The sequence below is a fragment of the Thunnus maccoyii genome, chromosome 4, assembly GCF_910596095.1.
Source record: "Thunnus maccoyii chromosome 4, fThuMac1.1, whole genome shotgun sequence".
Lineage (NCBI taxonomy): Eukaryota > Metazoa > Chordata > Actinopteri > Scombriformes > Scombridae > Thunnus > Thunnus maccoyii.
In genome coordinates this window covers 2,870,147-2,897,948 of record NC_056536.1, presented here as the reverse complement: position 1 = coordinate 2,897,948, position 27,802 = coordinate 2,870,147, and the positions used below count along the sequence as shown (strand labels likewise).

At 40.0% G+C, this 27,802-nt stretch overlaps 1 protein-coding gene across 1 annotated transcript in view; it reads left to right on the top strand.

The window, feature by feature from the left end:
• The first annotated feature begins 1,573 nt into the window (after positions 1 to 1,573).
• The window catches only part of myt1a (myelin transcription factor 1a), a 46,500-nt gene continuing 20,271 nt past the window's right edge, over positions 1,574 to 27,802 (top strand). The window contains exons 1-11 of the mRNA XM_042409103.1: positions 1,574 to 1,741; positions 3,957 to 4,041; positions 4,127 to 4,181; positions 4,816 to 4,858; positions 4,950 to 5,018; positions 7,607 to 7,848; positions 23,080 to 24,183; positions 24,968 to 25,087; positions 25,410 to 25,500; positions 25,978 to 26,091; positions 26,197 to 26,414. Coding sequence (XP_042265037.1) covers positions 4,127 to 4,181; positions 4,816 to 4,858; positions 4,950 to 5,018; positions 7,607 to 7,848; positions 23,080 to 24,183; positions 24,968 to 25,087; positions 25,410 to 25,500; positions 25,978 to 26,091; positions 26,197 to 26,414 — 2,056 coding nt within the window. The 5' untranslated portion in view covers positions 1,574 to 1,741; positions 3,957 to 4,041. The remainder of the gene's footprint in view (positions 1,742 to 3,956; positions 4,042 to 4,126; positions 4,182 to 4,815; positions 4,859 to 4,949; positions 5,019 to 7,606; positions 7,849 to 23,079; positions 24,184 to 24,967; positions 25,088 to 25,409; positions 25,501 to 25,977; positions 26,092 to 26,196; positions 26,415 to 27,802) is intronic.

The following is a 27,802-nucleotide window of genomic DNA, read 5'->3' as shown; positions in this document are numbered from 1 at the left end:
TCCTTTTACAACAGCTATTTCAACCACCACTGCAACAATTATTATTGGTACTACTATTAGTACCGCTATAACAATAATGCTTCTACTACTGCAGATAATTCTTATACTGTTACTATTGCTGCAATACTACTGATATAGCTTTTATTAATTCTGCTACTCACTACTGCTATCATGTATTGCACTACTTAGAGAGAATAGAGGATAAAAAGTAAAAAATCAGATAAAAATATATAACAGGTTAAAACATAAGGAAATATTGATACAATCACAAGAGATGTGCAGGCAAAGCCAAAAGGTCAAAAGGCTCAGCTCCCCTAGAAGAGAATCAAATTTCAACATCACAACAACATCTTTCAGGAATAAGATATCTACAATCAGGATTCATGTGCTCATCTGTGCAAACAAATTCTACAAATCTACAAATTGTTCAAAATAGAAGAGTACCAAAAAATAACAATGAGGAATTTCTTAACATTTAAAAAAATGTTAAGGGTTAGGTTTACAAAATTACTGGAAATTGAGCTCCAGATTCTAGGACCCCAATTAAAAATTCTAAATTGGGCATCTAAAGTTCTTGAAAATGCAGGCCAAAGCTGATTCCTGGTTTCATAGTTGTGAATGGTGGTTAATGCACTGAAATTATTATTAAAGACAGGAGGCAGAGTGTTATTGAAATAACTCAACAACATGAAGTTTATTAGTTTGGAAAACACTGTAGCATTGCTACTGTAGCATAAAAAACTATCTGGAGTGTCAGTGTTATATTCTTGGAATGGGTTTTCTGAATGCTTTCTCATCTAAAACACATATACCTCAGGAATAGCTACAGATATGAAGTGTGCTTCTGGTATTAAAATTAGAATGTATGATGAATAAACATGCAGGCCACCATTTACTCTTTTCACTGTTTTAGCAATGAAGAAAGGTGTTTCTATGTTACCATATGAAAATATTACTGTAAAAAATATACAGGTGTTTTCATGATGTGATGATGATGTATTTATTCATGTAGCCTACCTGCTGGCCCCATGTGCTACTGTTTACATCACTTTTTAAAATCTCCTGTAACAAAGGAGTGTACATAACAATAAAAATAAATGCATTTACTGTATGTATAAGTGTACTATCATTGCTGCTTTTGTTAATTAGAGGTATGCATCTCTTAATATATTAATCATGTTTGTTAAAAACAGATACTTTTCTTTGTTCTCTACCTATAAATGTTTTTAAATTGTTAAATTGATTGGCTGGTGTCAAGGGCAGCAATGAACTGTAGCCTACTTAGGCTGGCTGAGTTTGTTCAAGAAGTGTGTGTCTGAAATGAAATTACTGAGCGTTTTAATGACTTGAGGGAGTGTGTTTGATGAGATCTTCCTCCATCCTCCAGCTGCTGGGCGTCTCTTTAAATATTAACATCTTGTGCGCCTCTAGCGGCCCGTGCAGCGCGGCCTCTCCGTGAGCGGCGGCCGGCTGCAGCTCTCCGCGGCTCCTGCAGGGGGCAGTGCAGCGAGGTTTCTGTCCATGGTGCTGAAGATTGGACTAGCTCTGTCCGGGGTGCTGAACAGCTCAGGAGTGCTGGGCTCAGTGTGAGGCTGGTGCCACACTTATCCACTCCAGTGTTGTGTTCTGGAGGTGTAGGCTGCTGTAATAACAGCCAGTGCACAGTGTTAGTGAATGTCTGTCTGCCAGGCCGGAGATGTCGGAGCAGAGGGGGAGGGGAGGGCAGTAGTCTGAGCGTAAGGTAAGGCTTTATTTTTCTCTGACAAAGACAGAGCATGAAGCGCACCAATTTGTCGGTATTTTGGAGGCCTTGGCTGCAGGCCTGACGGTGGGTTTTACACCGAGCAGGGAGGACGTGATGAAGCGATATTTTGCATCCCGCGACTGTCACATGCTTCCGAAGGTTTTCCCTTCGTGATAAATAATCTAAACTCGGTCCGAAAGTGCGGACGCTGAGGCTCTTTTAACGGATTATTAATGTCGCTCGTTACTGCCGGCGGCCACAATGGCGGCCGGGTGTCGATAGTGTTAAAGGCCCGTGGCCTTTGTATGGTTGATGTTTTGACAGTGTGCCTATTTAGGAGATGAGACAAGGCCTCGTCCTGATTAGGAGGCTGGCTGGCCTACATCTCTATTGTCTTTTGTGTAAAATGTTCAGCCTTGCGAAATGTAGCAGTCGATACACCGTTTGAATTGATGCCACGCATGGTCTTATTGATACCACGTCCGCCAACCAGCACCACAAAGTCTCTATAAACCGATGTTTGTCAACCTTTGCTGTCCCGTGACCCAGTTCCAAGCTCCAGAAACTGTCACGACCGCTGCTGTCAAGCTGTCATGTGACATAACCAACCTTTGTTTGTGTTCTAGCTCAGTAGAAGCTCCATATGGAATATATTAACACAGTATATTTCGAAGTTATTTATTTTCTTAGATTTCGTTTTTGTTCATCTTTAACTAAACATTTATTAGTCTTTATGCTTTGTTTTAATGTAATATTTAACTGTGTTTAATGGTCATAGCCTCACAATTCTAGACTCTGTGTGTGTGCGCGCACACACACAAATATATATATATATATATATGTATATACACATTTACACACATTACATCATCAGTGGTAGAACTCATTTCCATTGTGCTACTCCACTACATTCTAGAGGGAAATAGTCTGGTTTTACTAATTAATTTTCATATTGCGATTTTAGATAAAAACATATATGATAACCTTATAGAATACATGTTCTTAAAGATGAAACAAGCTGTTACCTTTTAGCCCTTTTATAAAATCACTGTGTAGTTGTGTCTCCTTGTCATGTTTCAGGTTAGCTATTCAACCGAAGAGACAGTTAGCCTCTAAACCTCTCACATTGTTTCATTTCAATAAATTGTTTCAAGTCAAAAAACTGAAAACAGATCAGAACTTTTTCTTCTTTCCTCTCCCACTAATCATCTCTCAACCCCTCTCTTTGTATGTATAAAGTAATTCAAACTACTTAGCCTATAGCCTACTGTTAACTGCACTTCAAGCATCTAAAAAATAGAAAAATGCTGCTCACACATTTGTGCATCAGTATTAATAATGTAACTTATTAAATGTATTTAATATATTAGTCACTTGGGCTGATTTTCTACCAAACAAGTACTGTACAGTTACTTTACTTACTTTGGGACTTTTGCTTAAGTGGGATTTTAAATGCATGAACTTTACCTGTAATAGAGTATTTTTACATTGCAGTATTGGTACTTTTACTTCAGTAAAATATCTGAGTACCATTCAAACTCAAGACTGCATGTCTTTTATAGAGGCACCATTCCATCAAATGCATTCTAGTCTTGTGCATCAACACATTTCCCTAAAAGATATTTTGTATCTTTGTAAGCTCTGGAAAAGCAATGTTTCTCACTTATGTTCACCAGGCTAGTGTCAAAAGCTTCTTAGCCAGCCATACAGTTGGTGTATTGTGCTTAAAGGGGCACTACACTGATTTAATATTCCACTTCACACCAGAGATAAGTTAGATAAAGAATGGTTCAAATTAAAGCAACAAGGCCAAGATATCTTGACTTTTAGTCCCTACTATGGGTCAAGCTACAAAAATGCTGGCCCCTACATTTCCTGTAATGCCACCATCAACTTTTGTTAGAACCTCCCTGCCTAGTAAGTGCCAACATCTTTCAATCTCCAGTTTGTAATGCAGACCTTCAGTTACAAATTTGTAGCACATGACCATGCTGAGATAACCCTGGTGACATCATTATGACTTCATCAGGGTTATGTCAGTAAACTCCTCCAGAGTTTATATACCTATACAACTGTTTTAACCATGACAAGTTTCCTTTATGTGTAAAATCAGTTCTCCTTAAAAAATTTCTAACAACTATGTAAGGTAATTCTATTTCATCATGAGGTGACAGCAAAGGTGTGTGTTGTGTGCGTGTGTTTCATCCAGCAGAAAATGAGTTCAAAAGTCAGACACTGAGCCAGCAGTGGACAAGGGAAGAGCCAATCAACCAGAGAGGAAGAGCCTCAGCATCAAAGTAACTATTTTTTATCTATCTACATACATATATTGATCTTCAGTGCTGCACTTATGAATTTTGATCATGTCCCTCTGTTATTCAGATGAGCCAAGACACTACAGAGACACGAACACGGACACGTTCCAAAGGCATCCGGGGTCAGTATAGACACACACACACACACACACACACGCACACACACACACACACACACACACACACACACACACACACACACACACACACACACACACACACACTCAAAAACATATTGCATAGTCATGTCCCCCCCTTGCAAACATTGCTGGGGAGCTGCAGGTGTAAACCACACATGATATCTTGATACAGATCCAGAAACCAACTCCAGTCTATTGGAATAGTTCTTGGTTTTATTTAGGAATAAGTAGCATGTGAGCACAATATCATAGTGAAATAGTAAAGGGCTCACAGGTCACCAAACAAATTTGCATTTTCCCAAATTACCATAAAGCATCTGTCACACACTGTATATAGTCTTTTTGGTTCCTTGGAAGTCTGTGGCCCCGCAGCATCTACCCACTTTGTCTGGCTGGCAATTCAGCTGTGCTTACAAAGTTTTTAACATGTCTCATGAAGACGGAAAGGACTTTTATACTGTATGTACAAGGATGAATTTTACAGTATGTAAATGTGCAATGTGTAAACAAACTCCACAAATAAAAGTATCATTGCCTTTTTACACTTACAGCTCTCTTATTTTCTGCATGACTTTTAATTCTGTTTCTAATGGCTCTCCTCCTGCTTTACTCACAGTGTCACCAGAACTTGTAGGACAAGAGATGAAGCAGGAGTTAAGGTAAGTGATTTCATGCTTCAGCAGAAGACTATCATAATGTAAGAAGTGGTAGCGTACAATGATGATTAATGTTTGTCTTGCTGCTTGTCAGCAGCAGCTGTCCTACCCCTGGATGTGATGGCAAAGGACACGTCAGTGGGAGATACTCACGACATAGAAGGTTGGTGATGGCACAAACATACAAACATGCAACTGATGATTAAAGGGATTGTTTCATTTTTCACAACATGAGTGATCATTCTTCGTAAAACCATATGTGAAAGTGAAACATTTTAGTATGTTAGTTTGTTCTTGCAGGGGGCATTGTCCCTAAGGAAAGGGTCTTCTCCAAACACACCTGTGTGAAATATAATTTTATGGTGGAGTATTATAAGATTTCCCTAAGGATACAGTGTGTTGTATGCTGTACTATGGTGTATTGACATATTGTAAAGCCCTCTTAAGCAAATGTAATTTATATATATATTTTATATAAAATAAAAACTTCCCTTAATGGGAACTAAGGGGTGTAGCCCAAAACATGAAGTACATTTAAGTACGTGGACAGGTGTATCCATATATTTTTGGGCATGTAGTGTAGTGATGACATATAGGTAAACATGAAAATATTTAGCCAATATAAAAAAAATGCAGAGGTACATAAACACACTTACCTTCCTATGTATAGCACTAAATATATTCCTGGCAATAGAATTCTTTATATACTGACAATGTGAGTATATATGATATAATATATAAGTACATTATTTGATGTTGAAGAGTAAGTGGTTAAAACCTTGAGAATGGCCCCCATATATGTGCAGTTTTCCTCTGAACTTAAGAATAACAGGTCACTTTATAACAGTAGAGGTCATAAATATATAATTTCACATGCAATGAAACAAATTACACCCACAGTTATCAGATATATGTTAGTGTAAGAATTTTTAATGTTTTTTTCCACTGATGTAACATAAATCAATATTAATAACACAACAACAAAGTGCGCTGAAAAACTATTTGCACCCCACAGATTTCCATTATTTTTACATATTTGTCACATTGAATTGTTTCAGGGTTAGGGTCTTCAAACTAAACTTAATATAGAAATTAAGAGGACAGTCCTAGTAAACAAAAAAAATATATAGTTTCTAATTGAGAATGTAAGTTATTGAAAGAATGAAGGAATCCAACACCAGAACCACCAATGTGAAACAGTAACTGCCTCTCTAAACTCAATAGCTGGTTGTGCCACCTTAGCAGCAACAACTGCAACCAGTCTTTCTGTGCTGTGGATGCATTTAGGTCCACTCTTCTTTGCAGGAAAGGAGAGCCACATTTCCAGTATGAACTGCCAGTTTAAACCACAGCATCTCATCTGGGTTCAAAGTCAGGACTTAGACTACTCCACTCCAAAGTCTTCATTTAGTTTCTTTTGAGCTATTCAGTGGTAGATTTGAGGGATAGTTGTCATGCTACATATTCCAACTGCACTTGAACTTCAGATCCAGACTGATGAGTGGACATTCTCCTTTAGGATGTTCTGCTAGACATGGTTCCCTCAACAATGGCAAGTCACCCATACCCTAAAGCAGCAAAACATCCCCACACCATCACCACCATGTTAGACTGTTGCTATGATGTTCTTATTTTGGAACTCTGTGTTAGCTTTACACCAGATGCAATGGGACCCATGTATTTCAAAAAGTTCCACTTTCTACTCCTCAGTCCACACAACATTATCCCTGATGGCTCGGGGGTCATCAAGACAAGCCTTTCTGTTCCTTTTCATTTTGCAGTTCTCCCATGGATAACATTGTTGCCTTTTGTCTTTCTCATGGTGGACTTGTGAATGCAGACCTTATCAGAGGCAACGATGCCTGCACTTCCTGAGATGTTCATCTGGGTTCTTCTAGGACTTCCCAGATGAGTTGTCAGTGCACTCTGGGAGGACTTTTGTTTGGCTGGCTATCTGGGAAGATTCACTATGTTCCAAGTTTTATCCATTTGGAGATAAAGGCTCTCACTTTGGTTGGCGAGAGTCCCAGAGCCTTAGAAATGACTTTGTAACCCTCTCCAGGAAAGCTTCTATTTAAGTGATGTCTAGATTCAACAGCGCTGGCAGAAATCAAGCCTGGCTGTGCTGGATGATAGTGTAACTAAAGGGGGAATTACTATTTCACATGGGTGATTCAGGTGTTAGATAACTTTTTTTTCCCATAATCAATGAAATGATCATGCTTTTTGTTATTTTCTCTTATTTATATACTGTTATGATGTTGGATGTTTAACATGGTCAAATTTTGAAATCTTGAGGTGAACATTTGGGGGAAAAAATGCTCCCTGTAAGACAAAAGCATAAGGTTCAACCTGCTCTGAACACTTGCGATGGTTTTTGCTACCTGGTCAACAAGCCAATGGCATGCCCATAAACGGCTGTCAGTCCATTCCGTAGTCTTTGTTGCTGAGGTTTTTCCATGGGTTTTCTTCTGTTGTCCACATGTATGAATGTATTTGAGAAGTTACCATTTCTAGTAAAGAACAAGTAAAAGAAGTGAAATCCTACTATTGTATGTTTCCATAGCCTCCAGAGCAGGTGGAAGTCTGCAGAGGGGCAGCTTGCCAAGTGGCATATAGAAGCTGCAATATTCACTACATCTCACAATATTAAAGTGTTGAACAGAACAACACCATGCTGTTGATTTTACTGTTTTATGTTAGCATAGTAGATGTTACCATTAACTTCCATACCTATCCTGCACTCCTTAGCATACTGGGATGCCCGATTGTGAAGAAGAGGAAGCTGGAGGAGGCTGAGGCTGAGGAGAACCAGTCTGCTCCCAAGAGGAGGAACCAGCCTGTCAAACAAGCAGCAGACGACAGATTTGCTGCAGACAGTGATGCAGCAGAAGAAGAGGAGGAACAGAAAGAGGAGGAAGAGGAGGATGAAGAGGAAGGCCTCAAAGAGAAGAAGAAAAACAAAACAAAAAGCAGGCCAGTGTTGATACAAAGTGAGTGAAAGCATATCACCATGCAAAACTACCATTACATTACAGTGCAATATGGAGACAGCAAATAGGGCCAGAAGAAGAGGAATGTGGGCCTCATGGTCAGATTATGAAACCAGTTCAACTGAAAGAGGAATGAGTTCTTTTCATTCCAATAATAAGGTGCATGGTAACACAAACAAGACTTTCCTAGTTCATAGTTGATACAACTTAAATTTTTAACACTACTTTTTAAAGCTGCACACATAATTATATAGATTTATTCATGCCATATAATAACATTAATTGTTAACAGGTGTTTTTCTCCAACAGCAGACATGGTGTGTCACAAGGCCACACCCACTTAAGTCGTTGCCCCCCCCCCCCTCTGTTACACTTTTTAAAGATCCCCTCCAGACATATTCTAAGATATATAATTGAATAATAATTTGTGTCTAATATGGTTTTTCCACCAAAGAAAGTTCAATTACCTTGTTAAAATCTATAAAAATGACATTTACTCCTCATTTCTACCTCATTTAAAAATTAAGATTCTATCAATATAATTTTTTTTTTCTTTCAAAAGTTGAACTGCTGAACACAAGATATCTCCTACTTCACTGTAAAGTCCAAGTTCTCAGTGTATGTGCACTGCAGGCCTCAAGTTTCCACATCACACTTGTGTAAGTTGCGTACTGGCCCACAATTGGCTTTCAACTAGTTGTGATGTCACAAATCATGCTCATAGGTATGTGCGTTAAACTGAGATTTAATGTGAGCACAGATGAATGTGAAAACAGCTTTCTAGTTTCAAACTCTGCACATACATCACTCTGCACAGTAAAGCTCAAACAGTGAAGTTAAGTAACAATAAGTGAAACACATTTTTGAGTGGAGGGGGATTTAAATATGCTGGGAGGGAGGGAGCTAGCTGTGGTTACCCTTTAAAATGAGCCTACCCTGTGATCTGGTGTCATAGAAATAAGTTTTCTCAACTAAGGATGCTAAATATTATTGACAACATAGAAAGTAAAGCCTCTTAAATGAAATCACAGGTATCCTGATGACTTGTAGATGTTGAAGTGCTATCTTGAGTTCAGTCAGATAACCATGGATTATAATGTGAATGTAGACTGTGTTTAGCTCTCATATTTCGCATCTAGGCTCACTCAGCTATGGTTAAAAGAAGGGTAGGTTGAATATACATGTATGTTGCAGTGGGAGGAGTATGCCATGTGAGTGTAGTGGCAGACTCTGCCCAAACTAGCTCTCAGGCTTTGCCTCATGAAAGGATAGGTTCATTAATTTTCAAGTCTGTCTCAAAACAACAGTCAGGAGCCCAAATGAACATTGATATCGATTTTTCTTGCCGTAAACATTCCTCCTGTTCATACTGAGCATGAAAAGATCCCTTCATAATGCACTTACAGTACAATGTAAGTGATGGGGGACAAAGGCAGATATCCACTTCATATGACTTACTCAGACTGCTCAGCCTCATATAAGCTTCAGATAAACCTTTAAATGCATTTTTGCACAAATGACTGTGTGGAGGCCATGGAGAAGGACTTTCCATTGGCCTCAAAGAAGTTCTGGCAAAACATCAGGGGATTCAGGAAAGGGAAGCAGGGCTTAGCCCAGGCTGTTTTCAACAGGAGTGGAGAACTGCTGACCTTGATTGGGGACATTGTCAGGCAGGGTAAGGAACACTTTGAAGATCTCCTAAACCAACATGCCCTCTATGGAGGAGGCAGAGTTGGACGACTCAGAGGAAGCCTCACTTATATCCCTGGCAGAGGTAGTCAAAAAGCTCCTCAGTGGCAAGGTGCCAGGTGTGGATGAGATTTGCCCTGAGATGCTGAAAGCTCTGGACATTTTTGGGCTGTCATGGCTAGCATGCCTCTTCAGTGTTGCATGGGGATTGGGGACAGTGCCTGTGGACGGGCACTGAACTGGTGGTTCCCATTTTCAAAAAAGGGAACCAGAGGATGTGCTCCAGGTATTGGGGGATCACACTACTCAGCCTCCTGGAGAAAGTTTATGCCAGAGTGCTGGAACGGAGGCTCCAGCTGATTGTCAAACCTCAGATTCAGGAGGATCAATGCGGAATCCATCCTGGCTGTGGAACAGTGGACCAGCTCTTCACCCTTGTAGGGATATTTGAAGTGTCATGGGAGTTCACACAGCCAGCCTACATGTGCTTTGTGGACTTGGAGAAGGCTCATGACCATGTCCCTCAAGGCACCTTGTGGGTGGTGCTGCGGGAATATGGGGTACCAGGGCTGGTCCTTATATGTGAGATCTGTGTCCGCATTATTGGCAGTAAATCAGAGTCATTCTCAGTGGGTGTTGGGCTCCGCCAGGGTTGTCCCTTGGCACTGGGATGGTTTGCAGCCATATGTGAAGTGGCCAGGATGAGAGTCAGCACCTCCAAATCTGAGGCCATGGTGGACTGCCCTCTCTGAGTTGGAAGTAAGAAGCTGCCCCAATTGGAGGAGTTTAAGTATCTTGGGGTCTTATTCATGAGTTAGGGTAAGATGGAGTGTGAGGTTGACAGACTGATTGGTGCAGCATCAGCATAAATGTGGGCGTTGTACCAGACCATTGTGGTGAAGAAAGAGCTGAGCCAGAAGGCAAATCTCTCAATTTACCAGTCGCTCTACATCCAAACCCTCACCTATGGTCACAAGCTTTGGATAGTGACTGCCACTGCTCTTTCACATCGAAAGGAGCCAGCTGAGGTGGTTTGGGCACCTGGTAAGGATGCCTCCTGGTCCCCTCCCTCTGGAGGTGTTCCAGGCACGTCTATATGGAAGGAGACCCTGGGGCAGACCCAGAACACACTGGAGGCACTACATATCTCCTCTAGCCTGGGAACGACTTGGGATCCCCTGGGAGGAGCTGGAGGGCATTGCCGGGGTGAAGGATGTCTGGGTTTCCTTACTCAGTCTGATGCCACCGCAACCCAGTTTCAGATAAGCGGTGGAAATTGGATGTGTAGCGCTTCTAGTCCTAACCAGTGATAGTAGTAGGAACACTAACATCTACCTAGGTTCGGGGACTGGTATGCCTTGAATAACTCATGAGAGCTCGTGTTGAGTTGAACAGTTGGCAGTTTTATTGCCCTACAACAATAACATAACATATACAGTGCTGATTTTTGTATATAGAAAATAAACAATAGAGCTCTTAAAATAACAAATAAAATTGTAGGAAAAGAATAAGTCTCTTCTGAGTTGAAACCTTCAACTAATGCTCCTTTAAATTAAGGAGTTTGAGATCCAAAGAGTTCAGTTCCTTGTCTTTGTGTGTGTTGAATGCACTACTACTATGAATGCTTCTACCCAGCTCAGTGGCAGCTGGTGACTCAAAAATTGGGGAGAACAGGAAGAAAACCAACATGGAATCTTACAACAAACCGCATCATACTATATCATTGTCCCCCACCCGATGAAATCAGAGGGGTCAGGGGCAATTTCATAAGCTGATAAAACAATTTGCTTTCAAAAACAAAAACCCCTGAGTGGTGAAAAGGCTGCTTCTTTAAAGACATTTAGCATATACATATTGTTTCTAAACAAAGAAGTGCTCATTGTAGCTGTGGAGTGGTCCAGAATGTGTCATTTTACCAACAAAGTTAAATTCAAATTTATAGTATTGTGACAACATATTTATGTTCTCATCAAAAACAGACAACATATCACATGATTTACACGTGTTTCTTATGTATTTTCTTTGTATACAGAAATATATAAAGTACCACTAAGCTTATAATCTGATACAGGTACAGATCAGTGCTGAATACTAGAGTGAACACTAACACTAAGATTCCCAGATCTAAAAGTGTAGGTTCACATTAAAAAGTATTAATGTATGTATCAAATACATGACTTACACACTCTTATCTATATGCACAACATACAAATATAGCATACAAAGCTAACATGTTAACACTTGTTATTCTAGTTACTGAAAGAAAGAAAGAAAGAAAGAAAGAAAGAAAGAAAGAAACTTTTGGAAACAAAAACGTTCAGAGGAGAGGTCCTTCAGAAGAATATAAAGTCTTTATTTGAATTGACAAAGTAGCAAAGACCTGAGTTGTCCTGAGCAGAGAAAACTGGAACTAACAGACAGTACAGTATCATATATACATTTGATAAGAATACATCTCCAGATCCTTCTGTCAGTCTCATTGGTCTACTTATTATCACAGTGCCTCCCCTAAATATCATTGGCTATAGTAATATTAGAGAGTGGCTCATAGGTTTATTTACTTTATCTGTTTATGCTTGGCAGACTATTGATTTTTGTCTGACTGTTAGGTACATCATGCCCCTTGAGAGGATCAAATTCCACTCTGATTCACCACAACAAGTAAATCCTATTCAACACAAGAAGAGGCTATATGAGACTTCAAAGACATGAATGAAGCAGTCAGTAAAATAACATACATAAAGTACATTAAGAATACGTGAGTATATATGTATTTAAAGAGTATATATGTATTATAGAGTATATATGCATTGCATTACAAATTTCCATCATATAATTAAAGAATACATATGTATTACATTATGAATTTCCACCTCATAATTCCCCCCTTCATGACTTCCATTAGTCATGATAAGCATCATAAACAGCAATCACTTCACAACAATCATTCTTTCTGAACCATTGTAGCATTTGCCTCTTTTAATGTCCTTGTCCATATCATTCATTCATTTCATTTCATTTCTTGGGAATGCATAGTCCATTCCTGTAGCGAATACAAAGCCATGATGCTGCACGAAAACAATCCCATAACACACATCCTCCAAGTGTCATCCTGATGGTGGGAGTGCCACAGGCGAGTTTCAGTGGTACCCTTAGAAGGTGGAGTCCATCTGTGTTTGAGGTAGTCATAACACAATTAATCTTCCAAAAGTAAACAGTGTCTATGATGTAAAATTATATATATTTTGTAATCATCAAAGTACATTTCATTTAGTGATAATTCCATTATATCAATGTGAGTAAATATTTAATTCTTATATTGAGTATAAAATGTAATAAGCAAGGCCCATGCGTCTCAGAGTGGGAGAAGTTTCCTTAATGATTTTTCCATTTAGTCTTTGATCACTTCAAACCATAGTTGAATCTTCATTTCCAGAATCAGTAGTATCAGTGTTTTGGTACAGATCAGGAAGTCCATTGGTTGGGGGTTCAGCCATCGCCATCATGTGAGCATTCACTCCTGAGGTCACTAGGTTACGGAATTGAAATACAACAGCAAAAGATAATTCCCATCATCACCATACATACTCCTACTGTTAATCCTATCTTAACTAATGTTGCCTGCCAATCAAAATTTAGCCATGAAAACCAATCTTCATAGCCATAGCCAGCATTACCTTTAACTTCTTTCCTGAGATTCTTTAGTTTGTTCATAGCCATAGTGAATGTTCCTCTGGGGCCTGTATTGTAAGGAATAAAAGTACAACAGCACTCACCTATAAAGGCACATACTCCTCCTTTTTCTGCCAATACCCAATCCAAGGCTTGCCTGCTCTGCCACGTCATAGTGCTAGTTGCCAGAAATTGTTCCCCTAACACATGCAAGGTGCTGTCAGTACAGTTGATCAATCTCTGTTGGTTATAATAGATATAGTTAATCCATTCAGTGTTATGGTGAGTGGATATCCATGGGAAGATAGAAGTGAACCCTGAGGCTATTTCATTCATAGCTTTAAACTTATTTGGGATTCCTCTAGGTTGATCAATACTGTCTATGGCAACCTGAGGGTCATGCATATATGTTCTTCTAACCCTACTTCGTGGTTCTACTGGATTTTTATCCAGTGCTTTGAAAGGTATGGCAATTATGGTCATTACCATTTGTACTCAGGCGCATGCTCCAGACCAACTGGCAGGAAGGGTGGATCACATATCCAATATTGGTCTGCAACTGCTTGAGTCTGGTGATGATAAGGGCATGCTAGGGGTGACATTAGAGTTACATCTCCTTTCACTGTGATTGATTGCTTTAAACCAGCTTTTGTACATTTTTCAGTTATGTCCCATATTAAATTACATCGGTCCTCTGGAAAACTCCCTACTGGTTGTTTCCTGTTAGGAAAATGGAATGGTTACTTCTTCAAACTAAGTGGGTAGGTGGATATCTAATTTGTGGCAATATTCTCCTATTGTACCTGTTCTGTCTCTGAAGAGTAGTTACTAATATACAGATATTATTTGAATCCTAGAAACATATGGCATTCTGTTTCCTCTCAGGGTCTTTCTGGTTGGAAAGTACTGCAATCTGGCAAAGTAAAATCTGAGGTAGAAGTCTTGGTGGTTGTAGGTTGTTGCGTTACTTCACATGCATGCTTGATCATATCTTTGTTACATTTTTTCCAGCTAAGCTTAATATTGGTGACATACAGTTTATTGGGTTGCGCTTTTGAACAGACATAACAATTGCTTATTCTATTTTGTGTACCTGTGTATTGAATCCACTGGTACCAATTATTAGCTAGTACTTTTTGGTAAATTACATATGTTTCGTAACTTTCGGGATTGGAGGTGGGTGCTAAGTTTTAATTTCTTTTAGAGAAAAAAGGGGTGACATTGTTTAAGAAATCACTGGCACTGTTCTTCATGTTGTTGGCTGTTTCTTGTAATGTTCTTCCCACATTCTCTTCTGTAAGTGCAAAGGTGGATTGTCAGAGCTAGTGTTTCTTTTTGATCTTTCACTAGACTGTTGATTGGGTTTTTTGTTTGGAATTTTACTGTTTCAGTGTCAGTCTGGGCTGTAGGAGTAATTGGCTCAGGTGTGGTGTAGATTTGTGGTTCATTAGGTGTGGGGGTCTGATTAGCTGTCTTCTCTACACTGTGCGTTGACGTCCTTGGCGAGTTTTAATTTTGTTGTCATTTTTGAGTTGCCCTTTGGGAAGTGCGTGGTGGTTACTTCTAGCAAATAGTTATACATTGGGTCCCACTGAGGCTCGAGAATGACCTCTATGTACCAAGACTGGGGTTTGCACTACTTTTATACTACATTATTCATTACCGCCTCTACCACTACCATATCTTCTATGGATTGTTATTACACATAATTGTGTATGTCCAAGCATCACTGTCAGAGTATGTTGAACAAAAGATGTGGACAATAAAAGGGTTTTGAGATCTTGAGGTGATATGTGAGAGGTCAGTGTTTTTTCCCTATTCTCTTTTTTATCAGTATGAAGGGTCAATGCACAATTTCTAATATCCCTGACTCTACCGGTTTGCTAAGTGAACCAGGCCAATATGCTTTTGCCTGCTCTTTAGACATCCACTGTTGATCCGGCCTATTGAACATGCATTAATTTTTGTAGCAACCTACGTTTACATCTATGGAATAAATTAGATTTTTGTTCAGGAGGTACGCACCTTTTTAGCTGAATTGACTGAGTTGCCTGTTTTAATGTCCATTGTCCAAAAGGAGTCTGGATCGCCATGGTCTGCGTCCCTTGGCTATCGTCTCTATACAGCATTCCCTTGAGTCTGCAAATATTGTTAATGTGTTGATATGGCATTATTACTATAAGTGCTCCTAGTAAACAATTCTCCATTTTATGAGTGACTGTAAAAGTGTTTGGTTTTAATTGATAATAGTCTGGTTTTAAACTATACAATTCTTCTTGTTGGAATTGATTAGTTGGTCGAGTTACCCGTTGCTCTATCTTATACAGTACAGTGGTCTTAAACTCCCATTGCAAAGAATCAGCAAAATGTATCAATTTACCTTGATCCACTCTTTTAGAACATAATTCTTTTTTGCATGCTATATTAAATGACAAATCAATGCTTGTGGGATATTCTAGTTTGCGGGTTCCAATCATGGATATTGCTTCCAATTTGTAGTAAGGGAATTGTCTGATCACTACCTCCCACTTAGTGTGTTTTAGCATTACTTCTGTGTGCACACAAACTTCCCAAATGGTTAATTCTGTATTTGTTACTTTTGTCTGTACCCATGTAGCTAATACACAGTTCTCCATTATTTCTTGCAGAGGTAATTTGGGCAATTGAGGGGGTGAGACATTTTTCTCTTCATTCTTTATCAATGGGCTGAGAGTATTGTCCTAAATGTATTGGGTAATTTTCTGTGTTCTCAAGATCTTTATTTATTATCAATAGCTCTCCTAAACTTGTATCACCTATTCCTGTAACAATTTGTTTTTTGCAAATTATCTATTTGTGCTTGACATACATTTTTCCAACAGGAAACGGGTTTGGCAAAGAGACTTGTCATTGAAGGCAATTGGCAGTAATCAGAGGCAGAACTCAGCATTACAGGTGGTTCTATCCAGTTGTACTTTCACAACATCAGAATCTGTTAACCAAGTAATAGTGAATTTACCCTTGTTATGTTATTTTGTTCAGGTATTGCAGAGCTGAGGATGGTTAGACCGCATCTAAGAATTTGTTCTTCCAATTCATCACCAAAAGTTAAAGGGTCATATTTAACTTAGGGGAAATCCCTTTCAACATTTAACAGTCCTATTGGTCTCTGTATGCTATTCATTCTGTCCATAAGTCTACCAGGAAAACCTCCTATTTTCCAAGGACACTTATGTACAGTGCACATATCTTCAAGGCAGACCATTTTAGTGTACATGCAGGTAGCTGGAGGATAAATATTGCAAACATTCTCTGAGATTACAACCCAATGTTGACCAAATCCTATCTCTAGTCCTATGTTTGATGCTTCTATAGTTATCTTCCCCTGATAAGTCTTAGTTAAAGTATGAATTGCTCCTGCTACAACTGAGGCTATACATGACATATTTGGTGAGAGGGTGATGTGACTGTCAAAATTTATTTTGCTGCTGTATCCCCCCCTCCCCCCTTTGGGTCCTTTGACACTTTACCAACTGCCATGGTCGAGGTCAGTGAAGTTGATGGTTGGGAACTAGGCTGTGACGTTGCTGTGAGGTGTGTGGAAGGTGGAGGTTGGGAAGTTGGTTGTAGGATTGACATGGCTGGGGTGTGGGTGGTTGGTGATTTGGAACTTGCCTGTAGGGTTGTCATGCTGGGGATGTGGGAAGTTGGTGATTGAGAACTTGGTTGTGGGGTTGTCATGTTTGGGGTGGTCTGATGTGTCAGGTTTAGTGGGTGGTCCTGGCTTTGTAAGTTGGTCTGTGGTTGAGCTGCTGCAGGTGGTGCCATGTATAGGACACATGTTGCCAGCACCAGGACCACTATGTGTGGGTGGCCCTGAGTCTGATTCATCCTTAGACTCGGGCACTCTTTCCAGTGTGCCTGCTTGAGGCTCCTCATCTCTCGTTCTTTCCTCTGATCTGCTCCTGGCTCCTTCAGTTGACTCACCTCCTCCAGGAGGGGCTTTGGTGCAGTGGTTAAGATGATACCATGTAAGTAAACCTTTCACCTGGACCGCTGTGCCTGTAGCTCAGACCACCTCGAAGGGTACTTCTCGTCGAGGCCCATTCCACTTCTGTCGAAAGACTCTCATGAACACCTAATCCCCAGGCTGGATGGGTGGTGGCTCAGCTTCCTTTGGCTCTTTCTCCTTCTGTTTTTCACACAAAAAGATAGCTTGGTGTATGTCAGCAATCTGTTGCACAAACATTTTTATGTCTTTTTCTAAGACATCCAATGCAGGACTTTTCTGAAAATGTCTATATGCTAGAACAGGCAAAGGTCAACCTGTAAGCATTTCCTGCAATGTTGGTTGTGTTTTACGATTAGTGCTGCTTCTGTAAACCATGAGTGCCAAAAGCAATACATCTATCCAATTAAGTTTAGTGTGATTTCAGATTTGCTTTTTGCTTTTAATGTTCTATTCACTTTCTCAACCATTCCTTGTGACTGTGGGTGATAAACACATCCTAACCTTTGTTTTATCCCTAGCTTTTAGCAAATCCCTTTTACTGTTTTGTCAATAAACTCCCTTCTGTTGTCTGAGCCTATTATGCGGGGTATGCCAAATCTAGAAATTACCTCCCTACATTGGAATTTTACTACAGTATCAGCATTCTTGTGTTTTGCAGGAACTGCTTCCACCCAATGGCTGAATCTGTTTTCTATGACTAACAAGTATCTCTTTCCCTGTACTGGTTTAATCACATCCACATCATCCATTGTTATGTGTTATGTGTCAACACCATGCCCATCAGGTATGACAAGAGAAAGAAGATCAGTAGTAGCAATGAACAGTCCATCATGGTTTGTCCATATTTTATCTGGGTCTTGAGATGCACCCCTTTGTTTCCATTTCTCTTTTTCAGCTTTTGGTGCTGCTTCTTGTATGTCACCCAAATATTTATCAGTGATTTCATTTGTTAATTCAGTTGTTAACACTGACAGCTTTGAGATCTTAGGTAGCAGCAAACTTTGCTGCTGCATCTGTGGCATTATTTCCCCTTGTTTGCAGTGAGGAATCTTTTTGAGCTTGACAGTTTATTATTGCTATTTTGAGTGGAAGCATCATAACCTCCATGAGTGCTATGACTTGGTCATGGTGTTGGATTGGTGAGCCATCTGTCTTTTTGAACCCTCTTGCTTTCCATGTTGCTCCATAAAGGTGGCAAACACCATGAGCATATGCAGAGTCAGTGTATATGTTTACAGTGTCATTTTCAGCCATTTTGCATGCCTCAGTTAAAGCTGTTAATTCCACCCACTGTGTGGAGCATGGTTGCACACATAGTTCTGCTTTTCTGGTTATCATAGTGTTATCAGAATTAAGTTGAACCACAGCATATTGTACTTTTAGGCCTCAGTGCCTTGGTAACAAGACCCATCAACAAAAAATGTGAGTTGTGCTAACAGAAGCACTTAGGTCAGATCTCATTTTAACAAAGTCTTGTACTTCTGTTTCACAATCATACATCAAATGTGCAGCTGCCAATGCCTGATAGCAGGTAGGCAAGGCTTGCTCTACTGGAGACATAGCAGTTGAGTAGTAGGCTATTGGTTGCTTTTTTCCTCCAATACCTGTGGCTTGCGTGAAAACTGCTGTGGCATGTTGAAATCGATGGGAAACAAACAGGTGAAACGGTTTATCATAATTTGATAGTGCCAGTGCTGGAGCTTGTTAGAGCAGACACTGTATTGCATTAAAGGCCTGTTCTCCCTCTTCAGTCCATGTTAATGGTTCCTGAAGTTTCTCAGTACCTGCAACTTTTATCATGTTTCTTAGGGGTGTAGTGATTAGTGTATAATTTTCAATCCAATCAGAACCATACCCTGTCATCCCCAGAAACACCATCATTTGTCAGACTGTTGTTGGTTTGGGAGCTGAGGATATGCCCTTGAGTTGAAATGGCGAGATACTTTTAGTGCCATCTTGCAATACTCAGGCCAGATATTCAACTTTGGGCTGACAGAACTGCAATTTCTTTTGGGAGGCCTAATGCCCTCCTTTGGCCAATTCCTGCAGGACTGTTATGGAGTCTTTGTGACACTGTTCCTGTGAATCAGAACAGATGATCAGATCGCCAACATACTGAATTACAGTGCCACTGACTTTGTATGTTAGTGCATGTAAATCTTCTTTCAGCACTTTGTTAAACACATGTGGTGAGTGTTTAAATCCTTGTGGCATGCATGTGTACGTATACTGCTGCCCTCGGTAGGTGAAAGCAAACAGGTGCTGAGATCTTGAGCTCAGAGGTACACTGAAAAATGCAGAGCAGAGATCAATGACAGTGTAATATTTAGAAGTAGGTGGCACATTTGTCAAGAGTATTTGTGGATTTGGCACATCTGCATCATAACCTTCTACTACCTCATGTACTGCTTGTAAATCATGTACCAGCCGGTATTTTGATTTACCTGCTTTCAACACTGGATATATTAGCGTATTGGCTTCCTTCTATTGTTTTTGTAATGCCTTGTTCAGCCTCTGGTTCCATAGGATACTGTTTTATTTCGGGAGGAGTACATCCTGGCTTGAGTGGTATTTCCACTGGTTGAGCTGATTTGATAAGCCCTACATCTGTGTCATGTTGTGACCATAACTCAGGTGGTACCTGTGTTAACATGTCTTTAAACAGGTCTTTTTGTTCTATCACCATCTGCATGGAGGAAGGTAATCTGACTATTTGGGGTTTGGCCAATGCAGAAAAGGAAGTCATGATTTTGATTTTTTTTTTTTTATCTTGGCTATGCCAAAACAGTGGGCATTTTGTTGCATTCCATTTCTGCTCTTTTGCTTGTTTTATCATGGGGCCTAGATGTTTTGACTCATAATCTGGATTTATTCTTAGGGTGATGTGTGGAACGGTGTGCTTTATTTTAAATTTGTTTTTTAGGTACTCGTTTTCAGATACTGCCAATGCAGCACCTTGTTTACCTATGACAATAACTGCTGAATTGAGTTGTACATGCAGCGACTGAGCTTTCAGCCAATCTTCATTTCTTCTTTCATTGTTTTTTGTGAAAAATTGCAAAGTGCAGTGAGGTTCCAATAAAGGTTCTTTTGATTGTGGGATTTATGCCATTATGAAAGGTTCCCATTGGTGACAAGCTTTGTGAACTTCTTTTATTTGTCCCAGCCAGAAGACTGTGGATTCTTGTGTTTTGAGTCTGTAGCAGCATTTGATAGATGTTGTCCTCTATACATATTCCATCAGGTATACAGAGTATTTTCTGCACATGGCATCACTTCCCAACAAATTGATTGGCGTATGTTCTGAGATTAGGATGGGTAGCTTTATGACTTTGTTATTGACTTTCAGGGTGATGGGTTCTGAGGAGGGGACTAGCTGAGAGGCATATGATGGTGATACACAGGTGTATGCTGCACCTGTATCTGCCATCATTGGTGTTTCTTTCCCACCGAACACAATTTTGTTACTTTAAAATTTTATTTTTTATTTAGTTTATTTGTTTTTATTAATATATCATTAATATTATTTTATTATTATCAATATGACAATACTTTACACAGTATTAAAGGTTTTTAATCTTTTGGTCCCCTTCCCCAATGATACCTCATATACCAATTTCAAATCTGAAAGAATGAAAACAAGAGACAAAAAAGAGTTTATCTTTTATTGGCTTGTGCTTGTACCAAATTCAAATGAGTGAAAAGCAAGAGAAAAAAATAGTTTATTAACTTTTATTGGCTCGTATATATACACAATTAAAGAAATCGAAAGTAAGAGACAAAAAGGTTTTATTATCTAAAAGAATATGTTTTTCCCTCCTACTTTATGCAGCTCTTATCAGGATAGAGTCTATTGGGCAGGTGTTATTTTGCACAAAAAAGTCGTTTTCCAGATCTCGCTTCGCTCCCCAATCTAAACTTGACCCATCACGCCCTCCGGTCAGGCCTCCAGTGTTGTGGATTACCTTGTTATAATTATCCTATTTTATTATTATTATTATTATTATTATTATTATTATTAAGTGTGCTTCTCTTTAATAGTGAGTTGCCCCACATTTATTTTTAATAGATAAACCCTTTTTACTCACCCATTCAGGCCTCCCAAGTTCTTGGGAGCAGTATCCATGAGTTACTTGTTTTTTTTTAATATTATATGGTGTACGAGTTACTTTTATGAACACACTGCTCAAAGTAGCATACCAATTCAACATTCACACGTGTTATATGATTGATTTAGTCTTCTGACAACTAGCCCCTGTTTGTATAGCCAATTGTACAGTTTCGCTCTGTCTCGCTACAGAGATCTTTTTTAATAATAAAAAGCAAAAATGCTTACCTTATCGGTGGCCACGTTCTGTACAGGAGCTCTGCCCCCCCACTGCCCCCGACCACCACCTGGCACACAGACTGCCCTTTCTCTGCCTGCACTGCAGGTGTCACTGTTGAAGCATTTTAATCAGAATTCTAACAACAGATTTTTTCCAAAGAAGACAGAAAAAATATTTTATAAATGATACTGAGATCTGGTAATGGTTTATTTCAACCAAATATTCTTTTTTATATTTTGATCTCCCTCTTGCATCTCAGAAAATAGAGAGTGCAACCTCCTCTGCCTCTATGGACCAACCTCCTTTGACCCAGGTAGAGCTTATCTCTGGTGTCTGAATGGACAAATTGAGCTTGTCAGAGGCCTTCTGTGGACCAATCCTACGGTAGGCCACACTGCTTCAACAACTGTCCACAGTCTCACAGGGCTGGGCTTGCCATCACCAAATCCTCCAGATTCTATCTGGTAGTTCAAAAAACCAACCTACATAAATAGTGAAGAGTGATAAGCTTGCTGTACGCTTTCTGTTTCTAACATTAGACTTCATTAATTTCTTCATTTAGAACATTTTATAATGTATAACCAACAAATGAGGATTTACCTCTATTACAATGAGATGAATTGCCATATATAATAACAACAATTGGTATTTTAGCATTAACAAAATATATCTTTTTTAACATTTTTTTTAACCTGTAACAATCCTTTTAAAATCTTTTTATACATCATTTTAACATGTTCCACCTTAAACATGAATGTTAATTGAATTATCACTACTATCTTACTGAACATGTATATTTTAACAACCAAAATCAATTCAGTCACAATGTAGTTGTACCACAACTCATTAACGTGTGTTAATCCCACTAAAACCGAATGGCTTTAATGTCAAAAAATAAGTGCAATGCACCTTTAATGCCTCACCACACTATCAGCTGCCCACTAACCAAAGCTGCTAGCAATTCGCGTTAGCTGAGCCATTAGCACTAGCAATCTTTTTAGGACATTAATACAATGATACAATATGCACCAGAGTACGTTGGAAACATTAGACAGCATTATCACAACCCTGACTGGTCTTTATGAAAAGTGTCTGAACTTAAACAGCATGTTTGGTGTAATATCTTCTCACAGTGGCTAGTAGGCTGTATTGCGCTCCCCTTTGGGAACATGTGCAACCACACCTCTAGATGACAAAGTGAGTATTAGTAGCCCTATATTTCATATGGGTTAGATGGATGGATGGATGGATGACTGTGTGGACACACCGTGGATTTTTGCCCCTATCACTTACATTGAAAGCACATTTGAAGGGGATCTTTTAATATCCAGTGTGAACAGAGTGAATGATTACAGCAAGGAAAACCTCTGTGTTCATATGCGCTCCTGACTGTTTTAAGACACACTTGAAAAATTGTGAACCTAGCCTTTAATGCTAAACAAGTAAAATAAGGTCAGCAATAGATTCTCACAATGTATGTCTTGAGTTGAAAGTTACGATGTAGAAATGACAAAACAAAGCAGAACATTCATGTGTACTTTGAATCCATAGCAGACTGCTCACCGGTGACCACTGAAGACACAGAAGCAGCAGATACAGCAGTTTGTCCTCTGGCTGAAGATGACAAAAACGAAGGCGTCACCTCAGAGACTGAGAACAAAACTGGAAGTGATAAAACTAGTGAGGAAGAGAAGCCGGTAACAGAACCCCAACTGACCAATGATCATCAGCAGGAGGAAGCACAGGGCAAGGAGGAGGAGGAAGGTCAGTTGGTGGCAAAGGATGAGCCATTAGATCAGCCTGAAGAAGAAACTGAGAGAATTGAGCTTAAAGAGACAAAAGAAGAAGAGGAGGAAGATGAAGCAGAGGAGGAGGAGGAAGAGCAGGAGGAAGAGCAGGAGGAAAGGCAAGAACACAATGCAGAAGAGAGGGAAGGAGAAAGGAAATTGATAAGCCAGGAAAATTCTGATCACCAGTACTCTAGTGGAGATTACAACCATCAGGCCAAAGAATCTGCAGAGGAGCTGAGCAAGAGGGAGGAGGAGGAAGAGGAGGAAGAAGAGGAGGAAGAGGAGAGGGTCCACCAAGAGGTTGATACTCCTTACTCCTTGAGTCCACACACTCAGGGATCTGAAGCTGAGGTGTCTCTCAGGGAGGAAAAAGTCACCACTCCTGTGACTGAGGAAGAGGAAGAGTACGAAGAGCAGGAGGAGAGAGAGGAGGAGGATGACAACGAGAGGCAGGGGAAGGAAGCAGGTGAGGTGGTAGAGGAGGAGGAGGAGGAGGAAGAGGAGGAGGAGGAGGAGGAGGAGGAGGACCAAGACTCCAGCAAAGCCTCTCCAACTACAGTGGTGATAGAAGTCTGCTCTGAGGAGGATGATGACGAAGAGGAGGAGGAGGAGGAAGAAGAAGAAGAGGAGGAAGAAGGAGAGGAGCTGGATGTCTCAGAGGGATCAGGAATCACGGATGACTCAGAGAACTGGGATATGACGCGGGGGAACCTGGGGCTGCTGGAGCAGGCCATTGCCCTGAAGGCTGAGGAGGTACAGGGGGGTCAGGAGGCCCAGAGCTCCCCAGACTACCAACCATACAGCAGCTCCAGCAAGAGCTCCGAGCCTGCTGCTGTGGCCCGCCGCACCACTCACTTCAGCAAAGGTATATTTCTGTTTCCTTCAAAATTTCACATTTACTGTATGTAACATTGTAAGAGTTGTCTCATATGTATATGATTGGCAAATGCCGTATTTCTCCCATGTGTTTGATGATGCAATTTTGACACAACTCTTAATGGGGAACTCCGGTGATTGGCACCAGCATGTTTCCGGGTGTTCTATTAGAAAAAAAGTAGTAAAAAGCCTTCACTGTTTCCAGAGGGAACTGTGTGAAATTTGATAAACTGCCTCAAGTGATGTCACTTGAGTCAGTGTTGGTTGGGGCTAATATCATTACATTATCAGCTACAGTTATTACATTATTGGCTGCTACAGTCCCCCCACCACCACCACCCTTCCCTGCCCAGTAGCAGAAAATTAAATATTATATTAATACAACAGTGTGTTATTTTAAAAATCCCAGTCTATTTGTGAATCATTAGCAGGGTCACATTTATGTCACAACATGACTATCAAACAGACAACAATTTTTTTCCTAAAATTTTGCACGTAAAACAGTCAATTTTTGGCATATCATTGTGTGATGAAGAAAATATATTAAGAAGCCTTTCAATGATGCATTAAACATGCACAAACAAGCATGATGATACAGTAGCCATTTACTATGATAAAAAAGTCAGGGTTGGGATCAGTGTCAGTATGGGTGATTCTGATCCTGGAATTGCTGTCGGGTCTGAACTTAATTTTGTGCTATCAACTATTCCTAGTACTTGATACTGTTTTAATTCATTATCACTGTCATCTAAATCCTACTTTCTTGTATTCAGAGAAGAGGGAAGTCAAATGTCCAACCCCAGGGTGTGATGGGACAGGTCATGTGACTGGGCTGTACCCCCACCACCGCAGTCTATCTGGATGTCCTCACAAAGACAGAATACCTCCAGAGAGTGAGTACACATTACTTTCCATAGAATAGCAGTAGACTAATCTCCTGACACTCCTGATGCTGATCCTGTCACTAAACTAGACATGTAGACTTCTCTGTTTTACATTTTTACAGGATATTATACACAGGATATATTACAGCATTATTACTGCTGTTACCATCACTCCTGATTCTGCAAAAGTACTAATACCAGTACCTTTATTGCCATTACTGTTTGTGTTGTACAACAATACTATTCTTGCTGCTGCTAGCGATGTGAAACCAGCTACAACAAACTAAACAAACTGACCGCTGAATGCTCTGTGTCTGCTGTGTGTCTGTAGTCCTGGCCATGCATGAGAACGTCTTGAAGTGTCCGACCCCTGGCTGCACAGGCCAAGGCCATGTCAACAGTAACCGCAACACACACCGCAGGTTAATAAAGGACACACACAGACAAAAGCATGACATAACATGGCATGGTAGTTAGATATTTTTGTATCTTATAGAGAAATTAATTAAGGTTTTATGACAAATAGGAGAAAAATTCACAATAACAGATTATAGTCTGACAGAATTCTGACATTTTGTCTTTTTTTATTTGAGTAAATTATGGGTATGACATAATGACATGTGAAATCCATGTTTTCCTATAATCTATGCTGAAGCAGAGTTTCTATTTCCAGCAGTGGTCCAGATTTAGTTCTGGGGCCTTTGGAGTCAGATTCTGGGATAATTGACCTGGAACTGATCAAACATGAAGAGATGAAATATTTGAGCTAAATACTGAGTGAAGCAATCTCATCTAATACTACTAACATATACTTACACTGTGTGCGTATTAAATGTCTGCCTTTTTATTAAAGTTTTATTCCATTAAATGCAAACATTTGGATGTGTCACTCCCATCAGTCTGTCCGGCTGCCCCATTGCAGCAGCAGCTAAGCTGAACAAGAACCAAGATAAGCAGGTGCATTTACAGGCTTCAGCAAGCGAACCCTCATCCAACTCTGACAGAGTGCTCAGGTGAGGAACACAAGCCAAGTGTTTTTTCATTCAGTTTCTCAATCCATACATATACTGGAATATATCTCACAATGATTTTGATGTTACTACTTATTTTTCCGCCAGGCCCATGTGTTTTGTGAAGCAGCTGGAGATCCCTCAGTACGGTAGCTACCGGCCCAACACAGTGACCACCACGCCTCGAGCCAACCTGGCCAAGGAACTGGAGAAATACTCCAAGGTGTCTTTTGACTATGCAAGCTTTGATGTCCAGGTGTTTGGAAAGCGTATGCTTATTCCAAAGACACCCAGCGCGACTGAAACGTCACCCAAAGCCTTCAAATGTAAGATCCTCACACTTTCATCTCCACGCTGCATTTGTGTAGAGATCACTTGACATGTTTTTTGTTGACTAACACTCACTTTTCAAAGCATCAATATGCCATAAACTTACAACATGACAGAAGTTTTTGTTTAGTTTTTTTCTTAGAAATGCTAGAAACGTCACACTTGTTTTTGGTTGGCTTAGCTGTCTGTGTTGTACATAACTTCTCTGGTTCAGTTGTGTTATTTGCTGTTTTTATGTTTTGACTAGACTTTACATTGCATTCTGACACTATGAGTCATTTGAATGCAGTCTGAGAGTGATAAATACATCAGTGATAAATGTCAGATTTTACAGTGAGCACCTTTGTTTGCCTTACAAATGAACGCACACAACATTGTATGACTCATGTATGAATCATTACTTACAATGCATGAAAATAACTATAAACCTTCAAACAGAGCTGAGTGTCAAAGTTCACTCTTGACCTTGTCAATAGCAATTTGACAAAATGATCTTAACTCAAGGGCCCTTTACCTGTTTTTTCTGGTGCTTTCAACTACATATAACAGTCTTTATGAGTAACAGTGGTGGAGGAAGTACTCAGATCCTTTTCTTTACTTAAGGACCCAAAAAAATCAGATCCATGAAGTAAAAGTACTGATACAGCAATGTAAAAATACACCATTAGAAGTAAGTGTCCTGCATGAAAAATCCCACTTACCTACCAAAGGGTCACTACATAAATGTGAGGGTTTGTGAGATGATTAATGGTAAAGGAAAGAAGAAAAAACAAAGATCTGATACAAACCCCCAATCCTCAAGCTTGGGTCCTCTACCAAAGGCCTAGGAGTTTGAGGGTTCTGCGCAGTATCTTAGCTGTTCCTACAACTGCGCTCTTCCAGACAGAGACCTCAGATGTTGTACCTGGAATCTGCTGGAGCCACTCTTCCAGTTTGTGGGTCACAGCCCCTGGTGCTCCAATTGCCTCTGGGACCACTGTTGCCTTTACTCCCCACATCTCTTCTAGCTCCTGTTTCAGCCCTTGGTATTTTTCAAGCTTCTTGTGTTCCCGCTTCCTGATGTTGCTGTCGTTTGGGATTGCTACATCTATCACCATAGCCTTCTTCTTTGTTTGTCGATCAACATGATGTCCGGTTGGTTAGCCATCACCAGTTTGTCAGTCTGGATCTGGAAGTCCCAGGATCTTGGCTTTGTCATTCTCAATCACCTTAGGAGGTGTCTTCCATTCTGACCTTGGGACTTCCAGCCCATACTCAGTGCAGATGTTCCTATATACTATGCCAGCCACTTGGTTATGGCGTTCCATGTACACTGTTCCTGTCTCCATCTTACACCCTGCTATTATGTGCTGAACTGTCTCAGGAGCATCTTTGCACAGCCTGC